The sequence below is a fragment of the Alligator sinensis genome, unplaced genomic scaffold (assembly GCF_000455745.1).
Source record: "Alligator sinensis unplaced genomic scaffold, ASM45574v1 scaffold1384_1, whole genome shotgun sequence".
Lineage (NCBI taxonomy): Eukaryota > Metazoa > Chordata > Crocodylia > Alligatoridae > Alligator > Alligator sinensis.
The window spans coordinates 167,496-183,147 of record NW_005843132.1 but is presented as its reverse complement, the minus strand read 5'-3'; the positions used below and the strand labels follow the sequence as shown (position 1 = coordinate 183,147).

General features: G+C 42.6%; 1 protein-coding gene across 12 annotated transcripts in view; it reads left to right on the top strand.

Moving 5' to 3' along the window:
- SEC31A (SEC31 homolog A, COPII coat complex component) overlaps positions 1–15,652 on the top strand; it is a 71,945-nt gene that overhangs the window by 39,066 nt on the left and 17,227 nt on the right. For 8 of the 12 annotated variants that reach the window (XM_025193915.1, XM_025193914.1, XM_006037527.3 and 5 more), the window contains exons 16-22: positions 2,755–2,933; positions 4,827–4,953; positions 7,635–7,780; positions 9,293–9,466; positions 10,485–10,649; positions 13,722–13,814; positions 14,530–14,635. In XM_025193915.1, the coding sequence (XP_025049700.1) occupies positions 2,755–2,933; positions 4,827–4,953; positions 7,635–7,780; positions 9,293–9,466; positions 10,485–10,649; positions 13,722–13,814; positions 14,530–14,635 (990 nt within the window). The remainder of the gene's footprint in view (positions 1–2,754; positions 2,934–4,826; positions 4,954–7,634; positions 7,781–9,292; positions 9,467–10,484; positions 10,650–13,721; positions 13,815–14,529; positions 14,636–15,652) is intronic. The other 4 variants (XM_025193916.1, XM_006037526.3, XM_006037529.3 and 1 more) reach the window with 1 other exon arrangement.

The window sequence follows — 15,652 nt, the reverse complement described above, 5'->3', positions numbered from 1 at the left end:
GGGGAGGGGAGGGGAGTGGGGATGAGGAAGAGGGAATCCTGCCCTAGCCCCAGAAGACTTGAACCTCTAGGCCCTGTGGAAATCAATTACCTAATTTAAGACCTGCATCCCAATTTTTCATTGCTAACTGTTTGGGGAAAGGTGCATGTGTTATGCAATAAATGTGGTAATTTAGGAAAGGACATTAGCAGGGGCATTATGCCAACTGACAGTGAAATTAAAGCAGGGGTGGGCAAAATATGGCCTGTCAGCCAGATCCAGCTTGCCAGGCCATTCTATCTGGCCCGTGGAGCCCCTAAAAATTTAGAAAATGTATGTTTTTCTGCTCCTGGCTGCCTGTCAAAGATGACAGGAGCCAGGGGAAGTAGGACCCAGGGGGAGCCAAAAGGAGCCAGCAAAAAGGCCAGCCCGGCCCCGCCCCACCTCCCTGGTCCCTCCCAACCCCACCCCCCAACCAGAAGTCTCCACTTGCCACACCTTGCAGGCTGCTCCAGCACCACGTGCATCACTGGACCGTAGGAGCACGAGGCCTGTGCTGGTACCCTGGGGCCAGGAGTGGGAGGGAGAGTGGAGGTGCTGATGTCCGTTTGTGCAATGAGGGAGGGGAAGAGAGAGACAGAGAGCAATGAGGGAGTGAGAGACTGTGTGTGTTCACATGGTGCGTCCCACATGCACCCACATCCCCCTTCACACTGCCATACATGCTGGCCCCACACTCACACCTCCTCACACACCCCAGCCCCCTCCCCCACATACCCACACATTAAGAGCCTCCCACAAACCTATTCCCATGCTCCCACCCCCCCCCCCAATATACAAGCATAAAACTTCATTTTATGCTATTGTGCAGTCACCTCTATGTGCACTACCCAAACGCATGTAAATCAGGACAAAAATATTTTTTGAAATCAAATTAATGAATGCTGTAGATGTTTGATTTTTAGAATATAATTTGGGGTTTTTCCGATTCTGAGATGGCAAAACCTTTTGCTGAAAGGAGTACTTCCGGAGGCAAGGAGAGGGACTTCTGGTGGCAAAGGTCAGGAGTTAAGGGGTGGGACTCCCAGTCACAAGATGGCAACCAGGGGGCGGGGCACCTGTCAAGGTACGGGGCTACCAGTGCAGCCCTCAACAGCTTGCCAAAACTCAGTAAGCAGCCCTCTGCCTGAAATAATTGCCCACCCCTGAATTAACGGAAAGGTTTGGTTAGAGTAGGGGTGGGCAAAATACGGCCTGCGGGCCAGATCCAACCCGCCAACATATTTGATCTGGCACGTGGGTAGATGTCGGCCAAGTCGCTGGATCTGGCCCACGCGAGGCTGGCAGCTCTGGCTGCCACATGATGCTGGGCAGGTGGGACTCCTTCTACCCAGCAGCATCAGGTATCAGCTGTAGACCTGGGCAGAGCTTTTGCTACAGCGGGCAGGTGGCAGCATCAGCTGTGGATGCCGCAGCCAGGTTTGGGAGCCCAGACACAGAACCTGCCAGTGGTATCCACAGCTGACCCACCACCCTCCCAGCACAGTGTAAGCTCCCACCTGGAGCCTCAATTCAGGACCTGCCAATGGCATCAGCCATGGACCCAGGCAGCAGCTGCTGCCATACCTTGTGGGGTGGCAGTGTCTCTCTCTCTGTCTTCTCTCTTCTGTCGGTCTCTCTCCCCATCCCTCCGTCCCTCCTGAACCTGGCTGAAGGTGATGCTGCTACCTGCTCAGCACAGCAGAAGCTCCCGCCTGGGTCCACAGCTGAGTGCTGGGGCTCCTGGCGAACTACAATTTCAGCCAGGTTCTGAAGGGAGGGAGAGAGAGACAGCCAGACAAACAGAGACAGAAGAGGGAGAGAGAGACACAGAGAGAGAGAGATGGACGAGAAGAGGAGAAAGAGACGGGTGCATGTGGCCCATCCATCATGTGGCACTGATCCTCAGGGTGCTGTGGCAGCCTGGGATACCTTGAGGTCCTTCCAGGGGTGCGCCAGGGTGCCATGCAGTGTTAGCACTGTTAAGTTCTTCATTTTTCATGTCCTTGTGACAAGGTATTTAGCAGAATTTGCAGATTTTGTTGGAATCTGACAGACTGCACCATAAACTCTTCAGCTTTGGCCTTGAATTTGTGACCTCTGGGCAGTCAAATATACACTTTAGCACCCGCACCACCTCAGCTCCCAGCACTGTTAGTGTGCAAACATGATTCACAAGATGAAATCAGATGTTTCAAATAGGAATCCATGGTGTTAAAAACATTCTGACCTGTTGTGGTCTTTGCAACAGAATAAATGCTGTGTTATTTTTTTCATAGTAAAAAAAAAACAAAATCTAAAAGCTGGCATTTTCCAAGGGGTTCTTTGAGTCTACCTCAAGTCTAAAAAGTTTGAGAACCACTGACCTAGTGAAACAACAGCTATGACAGTTACGAAGTACACTCGGACCTGTCTCTTCTAAGTATTGCTTTGCCCTTGATCATGGTGTATTTGCGATCCCTTGGAGCCACAGCACAGGTCTATAATACTGCAGGCTCTTTGGCTTTGATTCAGGAAAGCGCCTCTCCAAGATGCACATAATTGCTTTTTTGACCCAAGATGAGTTTATACTTGTCCTTATGCACTTTCCTGAAATTAAGCTTTTGAGAGGAAAGCAGCTAGGCATTACAGAATGGTAATGAGAAGTTGCTACCTGAACCAACTGCATGTCTGTATATTTTAAATTAATTTTACAGCATTAATTTTGTTTAAAAACTGAATTTTTTGTTGTTTCAGATGTTGATGGTTTGATTACCCAAGCTTTACTGACTGGCAACTTTGAAAGTGCAGTCGATCTCTGCTTGCACGATAACCGTATGGCAGATGCTATCATACTAGCCATAGCAGGTGGACAAGAGCTTCTGTCTAAGACACAGAAAAAGTACTTTGCCAAGATGCAGAGCAAAATCACCAGGGTATGTAGCTTTTCAACTGAAAACCAAAAAGGGAACCTATGTATATAAATACATTTCTGACAGTACTGTAGGTGATGTTGCCTTCCTTTCTTTTAGATTGGTTTCTAAGAGAATGGGTCAAAGGTTAAATTTACACAATGGATTGGAAATAAAAGTGCATTCCTGAATTTATTGTATAATTGAACAGGGAAAAGGATAATTAGATAGGAAGAAAAAGGTTTTACCTTTATTTCTTTTGTTTCTCCTTATCCTTATAAAATTAAATAAACCTTTGTATACAAAAAAAGATAGAAATGTAGCTTGAATAGTGTCTGAGTGCATGTGCCAGCATCTTTTCTGACCATCATTTTGAGGTACAGTACATAGTCCATCCTCAGTACTCAGAGACAGTATGTTCATTTCTCTCTGATCAGGTGGAGCAGAGATTTTGCTGATTTTTCTGTTTTTAATGGTTATATTACTATAACAGGAGATGACTAATCTAATTGCATATCATCTGCGAGGAAGTGTGTTATGGACATCTGGTTATTTATTCTCTTCAGCTCTTGCTTTGCTGGTAGTTGCTGACTGTGCTCCTTCAGTTCTGTACTTCCTGCCATTCGCTTGCTTTCATCACTTGCTGCCATTCTGATGCAAGAAGAGCAGCCATCAAAAAATACTGTGCCACAGTTTGCTAGTTGAAGTTCACTATGCATGTCAGAGGAGAAATCGTCATGCATCACTTCTTACTAACCCTTTGAATCAAGGACTTTTATTGCAACTTTAGGAGGCAAAACTGGACATGTTTTTATTTCTGTTTTAAGGTTCTGATCTAGCAAACACTTAAGCATATGCTCAGCTTGAAGCATTGGCCTCACATGTTTCAAGGTGACCACATACTTAAGTGGTGATTTGGCTTGGGACTAAAGGTTGCAAAACATGGTCACTGTTTCTAGTTTCTACTACTTGTTGGGGGAGGCAAGTGAACATTTATCTTTCTGAGGTCTTTTCTAGAACAGCTTTAAAAAGTTGGCTTAAAGAAAAGAAGAAAAATAATGTAAATATTTCAGATACTCCTTTCTGCAGTCCATCCTTTGGAGAAAGGTAGTTTCAACGAAGAGTGACCCTTTACCTATGCATCCTGTCAAAAAAGAAATGAGAAACTTATAACACTTTTAATTTGATGTAATTGCTTTTGCTTCTGTTAGGTTCACAAACTGCTCATTTGATGCTTGTTCAGCCTTTTAAAACTTGGCCTTATCAGCCCTTTGTTCACTAAATATCATTTCAGCTGCCAAATAAATCCAATATTTTATCTGAGGTTGAGTAACTAGAGATGGGGAAGGGAAATATAAATTTGACTTTCAAGACTGGCAGTTTAGTCTCCGGACAAAGGGCAGGCTTGTTCAGTTAATTGAAGAGTGTATTATTCATACAAATCTAATTTGCTTCTCTTTGGGGCAGTTTCTCTTAACAGCAGTTCAGTACTCTTCTAGAGGTGTTGAGCTTTGTAAATGGATTGAAAACATGCAGTTAGCAAAGAATTAGTATAGAAACAAAACCAGTGACTTCAGTTGCTTTGCCCTGTGTTTATAGCTAAATTCTTACCAGACAAAGCTAACCTTTACTTGTAAAAAAAATTTTAAAAGCACCTTCAGCAGCCTCAATATGCTTATTATTGTACTTATGTCATATGCATTAGTTAATAAGTTTCTTTTGCCTTGTTTCCTAACTCGTTGGTTCCCATGTAAATCAAATCTTATTGTGCCTTCCAGAAAATTGGAATCCTGGTGGTGTCTGCTGTACGCCCAGATACCACTGCAGTGGGTGCCCAACATGGGTACAAATTTTGCCAAGACCTCATTTAGATCTTTCTCTCTTTTTTTTTTCCCCCCCCCTTCTCCCCCCCCCCAGCTCATCACTGCTGTTGTGACCAAGAACTGGAAAGAGATAGTTCAGTCTTGTGACTTGCAAAACTGGAGAGAGGCTTTGGCTGCTGTGCTGACTTATGCCAGGCCGGATGAGTTTGCAGCTCTTTGTGGTAAGGTAACTGTATGGAATGGGGGGGAGGGGTGACTTCTTTTACTTCATTTTCGCACAATTACAGTTTTAAATCCTCCAGAATTATTTTCCTTCCAGTGAATTTATTTGTGGGGTTATTCTCTTTTATTGGTATTACCTTTATTTTGGAGTATTGGAATTTTGAGGGAAGACAGTCACTCAGAATCAATGCAGTGTTATTTCTCATCTCCTTCCCACCAAATCTGTCCATACTGTTTCCAGTAGCACCTTGGTCCTATGGTTAGGAGGTTCTTTTGTCTCCAGGCCTGTTGGTTGGTCCTCCTTTTCCATAACACATTGCAGTAAATACTTTTTTTTAACAGACGAAAAATGAACCATCTGTTAAGGCAGTCCTTTCATCAGGCATTGCTGTATAGCTCTCTGGCTGCAAATGCTTTTGAAAACAAAAGGAGAGTCATTGTTCCCTTTCTCTGTAAACTGAAGAGTGGTGGCCATTAGAACATGGCAATTACCTCCATTGAGGACACAGCATATAATATGTTGTCTTGGGATACCAGTTGCAGTGTTTCAGAAATTCATCTGGTTGGGTTGCCACTGTATGACAATGCTTTAGCATTTTATGGATACGTACACACTGTTCTCAGTGCTCCTGAAGATGCTCGCTCTTGAGCAAGCCTTATTTGCATGGCCCAAGCCTGGAAATGAGACACTCCAGGCACACCCACTGTGGCTGGTCTTCTGTCCCTAGAGTGCTTGAAAATGACTTTGGGGGGCTTCATTCCAAAAGCAGTTTTATTGGCCAAACCAGGTTTGACATATGAGGGGGAGAGGGTGGGTGGGGTTATGCTCGAGCAGCTTTCCCTCAGTATAGGAACACAGTATAGATATACTCAAGTCTTCAAAGCCTTGCACATCTTTCAGTTTTGAAATGACTGGTGGAAAATTGGAGGACATGTAGCTCCCTGTTCACAGATGGGGCAGAAGGTTTAAAGGTCTGTTCTTGCTTGTGTTGATAGTGGGGTAAGGAACAGGTCCTAAGAGACTTGACCTACTAGTGTGCAGCAAGTCAGCAGGAGATCCAGCCACCCACACCATGTGTTCACTCCTCTAAACTACATTGCCTCACCTAGGCCTGATAGCATAATAATTCAACAGAGAGACATGACTAATATATCAGACTTGCATCCTGATTTTTTTTTTTTTTCTTTTTTTGTCCAAAACTTGTAAAGGGCTTATTGTCATGGGCTGACATGTACAAAGGCCTGTAACCATGGGTCCCTTATAAATCCTAGCCAGATTGTCTGCTGGCACTTTATTAGCAAATAGTGACTTGGTGTTACTCTTATCCAGTGGCATGGTAGTTCTGCCTCTGTTACAGGCCATACTACAGTGCACAAGCATGTGGAATTTCCAGGCCCAGACCTATGAAAGAAACTAGCCCCCACATTAATCTAAAGTGAATGCATGAATGTTTGGCATCTCTGTGCTTCTTTTGGCATGATTATTGTCAGTCAGGAGAGTTCCCGTGACTTCTAATGATTGCAACTAAGACAGATAAATTCTGTGACAGTTTGGCTGAGTGGTGCCAGTGATGAGTCGTCATGCCTGTTTTCTCTGCAGACAACAAAGGTGACATTTTTCCAAAGCACTTAAGTGACTTAGAAACTAAAGTCCCACTGATTTAACACAAGACAGTGGTTTTGCAAATGACTTGGGCACTTTCAAAAATGTTACTCAATTTACTTTAGTTATTTCTGTTCCCCTCTCACTTCTGTAGAACCAAGCACTCAGCAACATGTTATTCTTTTGTTCAAACTTACCTTCATTAAGAAATTTAATACACGAGGGTGTGTGTTTTCAGTGACTATCATGGTGATTATTCTCTCAGGTGGACTTGGGATCAGGACCAAATCCTGGTGTGTTGTGTATCTACAAGTTCTGTTATTGCAGGGTTTTAAGACCCAGCTAGACAAAGCCCTGGCTGGAATTATATAGTTGGGAATGATTCTGCTTTGAGCAGGGGTTTGAACTAGATGACCTTCTGGGGTCCCTTCTAAGCCTCATTTTCTATGATTCTATTAGGTACTGCTGTGATGCCTAGAGTTTTCAGTGAGATAGGGGCCTCTTTGTGCTGTTCATATATGTAGCAAGAGACAGCTCTTGCCTGAAAGAACTTAAGTTCTGAGTAGACAAAATAGAAAAAGAACAGGAGAAAGGAAATATCCCAGTTCACAAATAGAGAAGCACAAAAGTCTATAGGTGTGCTTCAGGAAGGTGCAAAAGCTGATGTGTGACTATGCCGAAGCAATCCTGGTGAGTCCAGTGGAAAAGTGCACTGAATTTGTTACGCACATGCTTATATAGCTGCTTGTGTTAAAACTTAGGTCTCTCAAGGCCTGATTTGGAGCATTAATTGCAAGACTGTCCGTCCTTTCAGAAGGCAGTGGAATTTTGGGGAGCTTGACAAACCAAAGAATTTGTTCATACTGTATGAATTCCTTCAGGAGCGGGAGTTTGCTGGCGGTGGATGCTAACAAGATAATGAGAGTGATCCCCTTTTTATCCTGTGTGTTGCTGAGTTTAGAATGTTGGTGTTTGGTTGAGTTTAGAATGTTGGGGTATGTGTTAACGAGCTAGAGTCATAAATAGTGTTTTATCTGTTTTAGGTATCAGACAACTCTTTCTGTTTATTATTCTCAGATCTGCTGGGCACTAGACTTGAAAATGAAGGGGACAATCTCCTGCAGACACAGGCTTGTCTGTGTTATATTTGTGCTGGGAACGTAGAGAAACTAGTTTCATGTTGGACTAAAGCTCAGGATGCAAGCAGTCCCTTGTCCCTTCAGGTTAGTGACCCTGTGAAAAAGATATTGAGTGTTGTGTGACCTGCTATGGTAATGGTGCTTATGGTAAGTATGTGGGTTTGAATACGAAAGTACAGACTTCTATATAGGCAGACAAGGTTGTTTGCTTCCTCAGCCTGACAAAGGGCATTTGTGCCTGAAAACTTGCTAAGAATTTTTCCAACTATTTGAGTTGGTCTAATAAAAGATAACGGATTTACCCAAAGGACCTTGTTTGCCGATGTCCTTAGACCAACACGGCTACAACCTTTACCCCTGAGACTTTTATACAGACTTTTGCCATAGTTGCTCCGAGCAAGTTACTTCAGCTTGCAAGTCATTTGTTGCTGTAATAGATGCATGTATTTTTAATCGGATATAAAATATGGACACTATTGCAAAATATGTTTGCAGAAATATTTACCTGAATTCCTAAAATAAATCTGTTGCATTTTTGGATTATGTACTTTCTTTATAATGGGCAGTGTATTATTTCAGTTCATAGAGACCCCCAGTTTGTTGTCATGTTTTAAAATAGCTGCTTATAGAATAGATAGTTTAGAAATTTCGGGGCTTAAAGACATAAAAGACAAATATTCACAGTTGTTTCTGAAAGAGAACTTTTTAAAATGGTGGTCATGAGTGGTTTTTATTTTTTAGACCACAGTACGTAGGCTATTGCTGAATTTCTGTTAAGGCAAAGCATTGCACTTGGTGAATATCTCCTCTCCCACTGCAGAGGATTGCAGTCCCTCTGTAGTGCATCCTTTTTTTTAATGCAGTGCCACCCTGTGAAATAAGTTGAATTTGTTCAAGGTCCTTTAGATTTCAGTTTTAGAAGTAGTTTACTGTAAAGCCACCTTGCCTTGCCACAAGTCAGTATTTATTGTACATTGGAGAAAGGATATGGAGTTTTTACAGTCAGAGCAGATAAAGCAAAGCAATCAAAATGCAAATTAAGATCTTAGGCAGACAAGGTTCCTTGGGTGAATCTGGTATCTTTTATTAGACCAGCCCAAATACTTGGAGAATAGTTATTAAGCAAGCTTTCGGGTTCAAAAACCCTTCGTCAGGCTAAGGAAGTTTCAGCAGTTGGTGTGTGCTCTTCCTGGATGGTTTTCATCCAGGAAGAGCACACACCAACTGCTGAAACTTCCTTAGCCTGACGAAGGGTTTTTGAACCCGAAAGCTTGCTTAATAACTATTCTCCAACTATTTGGGCTGGTCTAATAAAAGATACCAGATTCACCCAAGGAACCTTGTCTGCCTATGTCCTTAGACCAACACGGCTACAACCTACACCCCTGCAATTAAGATCTTAGACATTCCTAGAATAAAACGGTTTGACAAGTCATTTTGGTAATCTGAAGTTCAAGTAGAAAAGCATAACAACATAAAATAAGGTTGTAAAATAATTCTATGAGAGTTATAATTGGGCATCAGTTAACTTTGGTATTGGGATGCTGGAAATTCTAGAGCCTGTTATTTTAATCATCTTCTGTCACAACCTTCCAGGACTTGATTGAGAAAGTAGTAATCCTACGTAAGGCTGTGCATCTTACCCAGGCAGTGGACCCTAATGCTGTGGGGGCTCTGTTGGCTGAGAAGATGAGCCAGTATGCGAACCTGTTGGCTGCGCAAGGCAGTATTGCTGCTGCTTTGGCTTTCCTCCCTGCAAACACCAGCCAGGTAAATTGGTTTCATTTTGCTTCCCCCTCTTGCTCACTGAGCCAGTTCAGCTGTCTCAAAGGCCTCAGTGTGACATATGCCACATACAGAATTGTCATTTAAACTCTCCAATGTCTGTTTGTACTGAGCGAGGTTATTTCTGTATACATGTCACTGGTACCCAGGCTTGTTTTGGGAATGTGGTCTTTTGAAGCCCCAAAAATGAAAAGAAGTTTGGGAAATTAGCTTGTAAAGCCAAGACTTTGCTTTGTAGAACCTCAGTAATGTCTTCCTCATCTTGAATCCTTACTATGAAATCCCCAGTTTGTGCAGGTGGCCATTGGTTTATCAGTTAACTTGGCAGCAGTATAGGAGTTTCCTTTGGAGCTTAAGTGGCCATCAATGCGTTGGGGGCCAGGGGAGGGCGGGAGGGGAACTCCTCCAGAACCAGTCACTTGTATTTTTAGCTGCAGACATAGGTATAACATGAACCCCAATTTTTCCCTTCCATTTGTACTTCTGTCATACTTCCCAGCCAGTTCCAAGCACAGAATGAATGTCCTGAATTTAGGAAATCATCACTGAATCCCATTCAGACACCTGCTCCCTGAACCAATTTTAATATGCACATTTCTGTTAAAGGAAACACGCATTCCAATAGAGCAGACTATCCTCTCCCAAAGGGTCATTTGATGCTTAGCTGATCCATCAGAGCATGTCTTTTATGGTGTGACCAGGAGTGTAGCCATAAAGCACACCCAGCCCACTTGTTCCTGCTCTCACTATGCCAAATCCTGGAAATGAGGCAGTTTAGCAATCTCAGAAGAGCACTTGAGTATACATCCCAACATTGCTGTCTGTCTTGGGGTGTGAATATTGGCACATGGTCAGGGCAACTGCACAGTGGCTAGTTTCTCCTTTCTGGGATCTGTGTGGATGGAGTATGCTTTGGAAGTAGCGTAGATGAGCCCCATCCATTGATTTGATGTCAGATTCCTTTTGGTGCTGTGATTCATTTGCTGCCATTTACTGTTTGCAGATTAATGTTGTGCAATTGCGAGACAGACTTTGTCAAGCCCACGGAGAACTTCCAGAGGCACCAAAGTCACCTTATGAGAGACGATCCATGCCCAAAGGAAGAGTTGGGCCTGCAGCTGGACAAATGCCATTGCCCCAAGTTCCAGCTCAGCAATATTATCAGCAGGTAAATGGTTTCTGTCAGGCAGGCTGAAGCTGTACTCGAATTTTGAAATGGATGGATCATGTCATTTCCCTCCCCTTCCCTCTTGTTAATCTGAACAATATTCATGCTATACCCATAAGTCCTTTTGAATCGAAACTCATTTGTGCTGCCTTTCCATCTGTGCAGATGCCTCCTTTACTCTTCTTTTGGAAACAACTCTCATGTACCTTGTCAAGAAGCCTTGTTTTGTTGCTATTATTATTACTTTGTATTTTAAAGAAGATTTTAATGCAGTATTAAATATGGCTGCAGAGAATGTTTTAATTTGCCTCATTCTCTGCTTTGCAGTCTTTGAGACTCAGCTGTATCAGTCACCACACCTTTAGCTGGAGACTGTCTGGCTGTTTCTTCTGGAGCCCATTTTGTGTTAATAAGACTGAGGCATTCCAGTACAGCAGCAACAGCAAACTTATAGCATGAGAGATCAATTCTGTTGGCACATGCAGTAAAACAAGGGACAGGCATTAAGAGAGTGGAGGTACCAGGACTAAGAGGTAGCAACCAGTACAGTGTAGCACCTCAAACTTCATGCCCCAGTCATGTGGTGTGGAAACAGTGTAAGGAAAGCATCTGTATCAGAGATAGGATTGGGATGATGGAGCCAAGAACACTTGGAACATGCGAGTATGAGATGAGCTAGAAGAATGCCCTAGTTTCACCTTGTCTATGGAGGGAGCTGTTGGGAGTTCAGTAAGGAAGATGAGAAAATAGAAATAAGTAGAATGTCTTTGACATAATGGAGTTTAATGAGGCCCTACACCAGACAGTGTGGGATGGATTTGCTCTTGCTGCTGTAAAAGGGTGTGGGGTGTGCTGCAGTTGTGTACCCCACACCTGGTAGTGGATACCTCCCGGTTTTAGGGTTATCAGCAGGGTGATCCTTAGTAAAACAGAGCTGATCAGGTGGCCGTGCTATACACACCTGTTTTGAACTGTTCCTTTGAGAACTGAAAGCATGTGGACTGGGGGTTGTGTTTGGAGAGAGAAGAAGGAAATCATGCCTGCCCGTGGGCTACCCTTCAAGTCCCAGATGCCAGAAATGTGGATGGGCCAGTGCGCTTTATCTCCCCAGCATTAAGGCCATTGTGCGGAGAATTTAGTATTTGCTGTTTCCCAGTACTTTTTTGTTTTTTGGCTGGGGAGGGAGGCCATGTTGTATCATATTGCATTGCCTCAGGGGAAACAATCGCTTGCTTCCTTGAGGGTAGGAAAAGGAAAAGTAAGGCTGATGGATGAGAGAAGCCTGGCTTTGATTGCATTACTTCATATATCAAAGCTTCGGTTGTCTTACAACTGGCTAACCAAAGAAGACATCCTCGATGTAGGATTAAACAGGGGTAACTTTCTTGGGGGGGACTTCATTAGATGCATGGAAATTTTACAGCATTGAATCTTTTTCTAAATACCATGTTACAAATAATTAAACCAGGTATTTTGTTCTGTCTCTTACCTCCCTTCCTCTAACCAATTGCATTTAGAGGTGATACTGTAGTCATAATAGTCTTCATGTTCTTCTGTGGAAAATTCTGTTTCTCCTGGACCTTCACTTACTTTCTAACCTTCAATGTTAAGAGCTGTGAAAAGAAAACTGTGTTGGTCTATTTAAAGAAAAAAATAAAAATAACAACCTTGCATTCAAGTGAAATTTATGGTTTTAACACAAACCAACATTTGTGCAAAGGAATTTTTGATCTGAAGGCACTTTGTGTTGAAAGCAGAGTTATGCCTTTGCATAATTAACAGGAGCTATTACAGACAGAAATATAAAATGGAGCAGTTGAGTCTTTGCCTTGAGGTTTGTTCATTTTGGCACTGTTTAGAAAAGCATATAAGCACATGTTTAAGTCCATTTTCCCTATTCACGGCCACAACTGAGCATGTGTTTAACTGCTACTCTTTTGCCATGGTCTCTGATGGAATGTTACACCATTTTTTCAGTAGACAAGGAAGGGTTATTGAGCCAAGTAGATTATTGAGCCACTCATGCCTATAGGTATTTTGGGTGTTATTAAAACGCTTATTTTTGTTGTTGTTTGGCTTATAATATCACATAGTCTAGTGCTGCTGTTCATTCTACCAAGATCATTCCCAAGCCAGTAGGTAACTTAGTGTTATGACTTTTACTATGTACAGAAATCTGGCTTTGTCTCATCTCCCATTTCCCTTCTCTGATATGCAGTAAGCAATGCAAAATCAGTTTTTCAGTGTAGCTTCTGTTGCTAAATAGCACTCAACCTCTGCAGCTGGAGAGAAGAAGTAGATAGACCCCAAGGAAAGTTTTGTTGATTTATTCTTAGTCAGAAAGGTAGTGACTTCAGTATGGGGCTAAAGGGCTTTGAAATGGAGAGCTTGGATGAGGAAAGATAATTTCATTTCCAGTAGGGGGCTCTGAGTACTCTGCTGTGTGAAGGGGTTAACATTAAGAAAAGCTTATTATGCATGTGCAATAGCTGAGTTGCAAATATTAACTTCTTAAAATAAGATACTTTGCAGTGTCTTAAACTTGAATGAAAGAAACCCCACTTATATAAAGACAGTAAACTTCCATTTAATTGTACATTTATAACTTTCAGGCTCTGGTTTCTATGCAGCTCAGTGTGAGATCTTAGCCTGGGGGGTGTTTTTGCAGCAGTTACAAAATGTGATAAAAAGGGGCTCTGTAACACTACCACTCTAGCAGGCCTGGCTTCAGTAGCATGTATAATACTGTTCTAACATCACAGCCCGCTTTCCTTCCTTTCTCTGAGCTCTGTCTTTCCTCTGTGGTTCCCTTTTGAAATCAGAACTTTTAACCTCTTTTCTGTTTGTTTTTTGGTGTGCTGTAATATAGGCTCTTTTTCTTTTTTACCCCTGAACTTGATTTCCTGGCTGCGTTAGAAATGCAGGCATGCTGGATTGTGCGTGTTCACAGAGTTCTTCTAAACCATCTTTGCATCTGATTTTGTGATACCCTTTAGGGTTTTTTTTTTTAATTTTTATTTAGCTTTTAAAAAAAATTATTTTCCATGATTGGTATTTCTTTGTTCAATTCAGGTTAGAATTGCCCCTACTGTCACTACCTGGAGTAACAAAACTCCTACTGCCCTTCCCAGCCATCCTCCTGCAGCCTCTCCCTCTGACACACAGGTATAACATTCATTATTCCTCTTTGAGCTCCTGCCCCATTTCAGTATTTATTCCATATACGATTTGTGTGCTTGCTGCAATCTGGTGCTTTGGGGGGGAGACAGAAACAGGTTTTCAAGTTCAGTCTGATTTTTTTTTTCCACATGAGTCTTAATATATTTCCAGATATTACTCCAGATGGCTAATTTTGCAAAAGCATCACTCAGCCAGTGCTTAATAAAATTGAGCTCAAATGATAACTTCCACAGCTTCTGTTTGGCTGTAGGCTAATTCAGGTGTGGCAAGAATTGAGTTTTCTTTCCCCTTTCTCCCTGACTTTGGAACTTAGAGGTTTCACCTTAAAAAGAATCTTGCTTGAAATATCTAGACAGCAGATTTTTTTGACCTACTAAACATGTATTGTTGCACATTACCTCTTCATTCTATAGATGACTGCATATTTCAAGAATGTCTGCTTCACAGTTACTTATTTAAATGACAGTACGTCACTTTGGTTGTGGTTCCCCTTTTTATGGTGCAAAACGTTTGGCTCACAAAAGTGGCAACATGATGGAGGTAGAATGATTAAGATAATTATGGTTTACGCTGATTGCTCTTTTTGGCTCATGCGATTCAAGTCCTTTAAATGGAAAATTTTACTTTAATAACTTCTTATAAGCACAAACTAAATCTAATCTTTTTTTGTTTCTCTCTTTCCTGCAACCTTGTTTCCCAGGGAGACAATCCACCACTTCCAGGTTTTATTATGCCATCACAGCAGTCCCCATCTCCTGGCTACAACATGTACTCACAAATTGGGGTGCTATCAACTTATCCACAGAGTAAGTAGCAACAACTTCCCTCATCTCTCCCTTGAAAACAGGGGGTTCATGAGTTTGTTTAGAAGAGCAAGATTGCCAGGGAAACCACTCTTGTTCTTTATGTTTAGTAGGGCTGTGCAAAGCTTTGGTCGCTGATTCAGTCGGTAGAGATTCGTCCCGATTTGGCGGCTTAATCTCCGAATCCAATCAGGAGACCCTTTAATCTCTCTGAATTGAATCGGAACCCTCCGAATCGGTTTGGAGAGATTTGATGATTTGGACATAGAAACAGCTTTAAATATTTTTTTCTACATACCTCAAGGTACCAGGCGGCTCATGGATGCTGGGGTAGATGGAGCATCCCATGGGAGCGCATGGGGTCCCCAGCGCACTCAGTGGCAAACCCGGAAGTGGACCAGAAACACTTCTGGTCCACTTCTGGGTCTGCTACCAAGCACGCGGTGGGCCCCCCCCCGCGCTCCTGTGGGACACTCCATCTGCCCCACCATCTCAGTGTTCACAAGCCATGCCTGGTACCTTGAGGTACGTAGAAAAAAAACATTTAAAGCTGTGTCTATGACTGAATTATTGAATCTTCAGATTTGGATTTGGCTGAATCGAATCGGGACAGTAATCCAAATCAATGAATAGAATCACCGTCCCCCGAATCAGGCTAAATCCAAATCAAATATGGCCCGCTTCACACACTCCCAGTACTTAGGAAGTTCGCACAAGTAGGGAAAACAGTCCTCCCTGAATAATCCATTGAAGTCTCTCTGACACCATTTGTGGTCACTCACCATACTAAGGGGTCTCTTACGAGTGATGATGTGACACTGCCTATTGAACAGCTAAACTACATGTGACTGCCAACAAACTTTTAAACTGGGCCTTAGTCTCAGATACTCAGAGGACCAATCTCTGTAGATGAGTCCATCCAGAGCCACCTGCTTCACCCAGTGGCACTGAGTTATTTAAAAAGAAGCTAGCATAGTAGAACTCGTATAGAGTGGTTCCAGAGAGAGAGAGTAAACATCA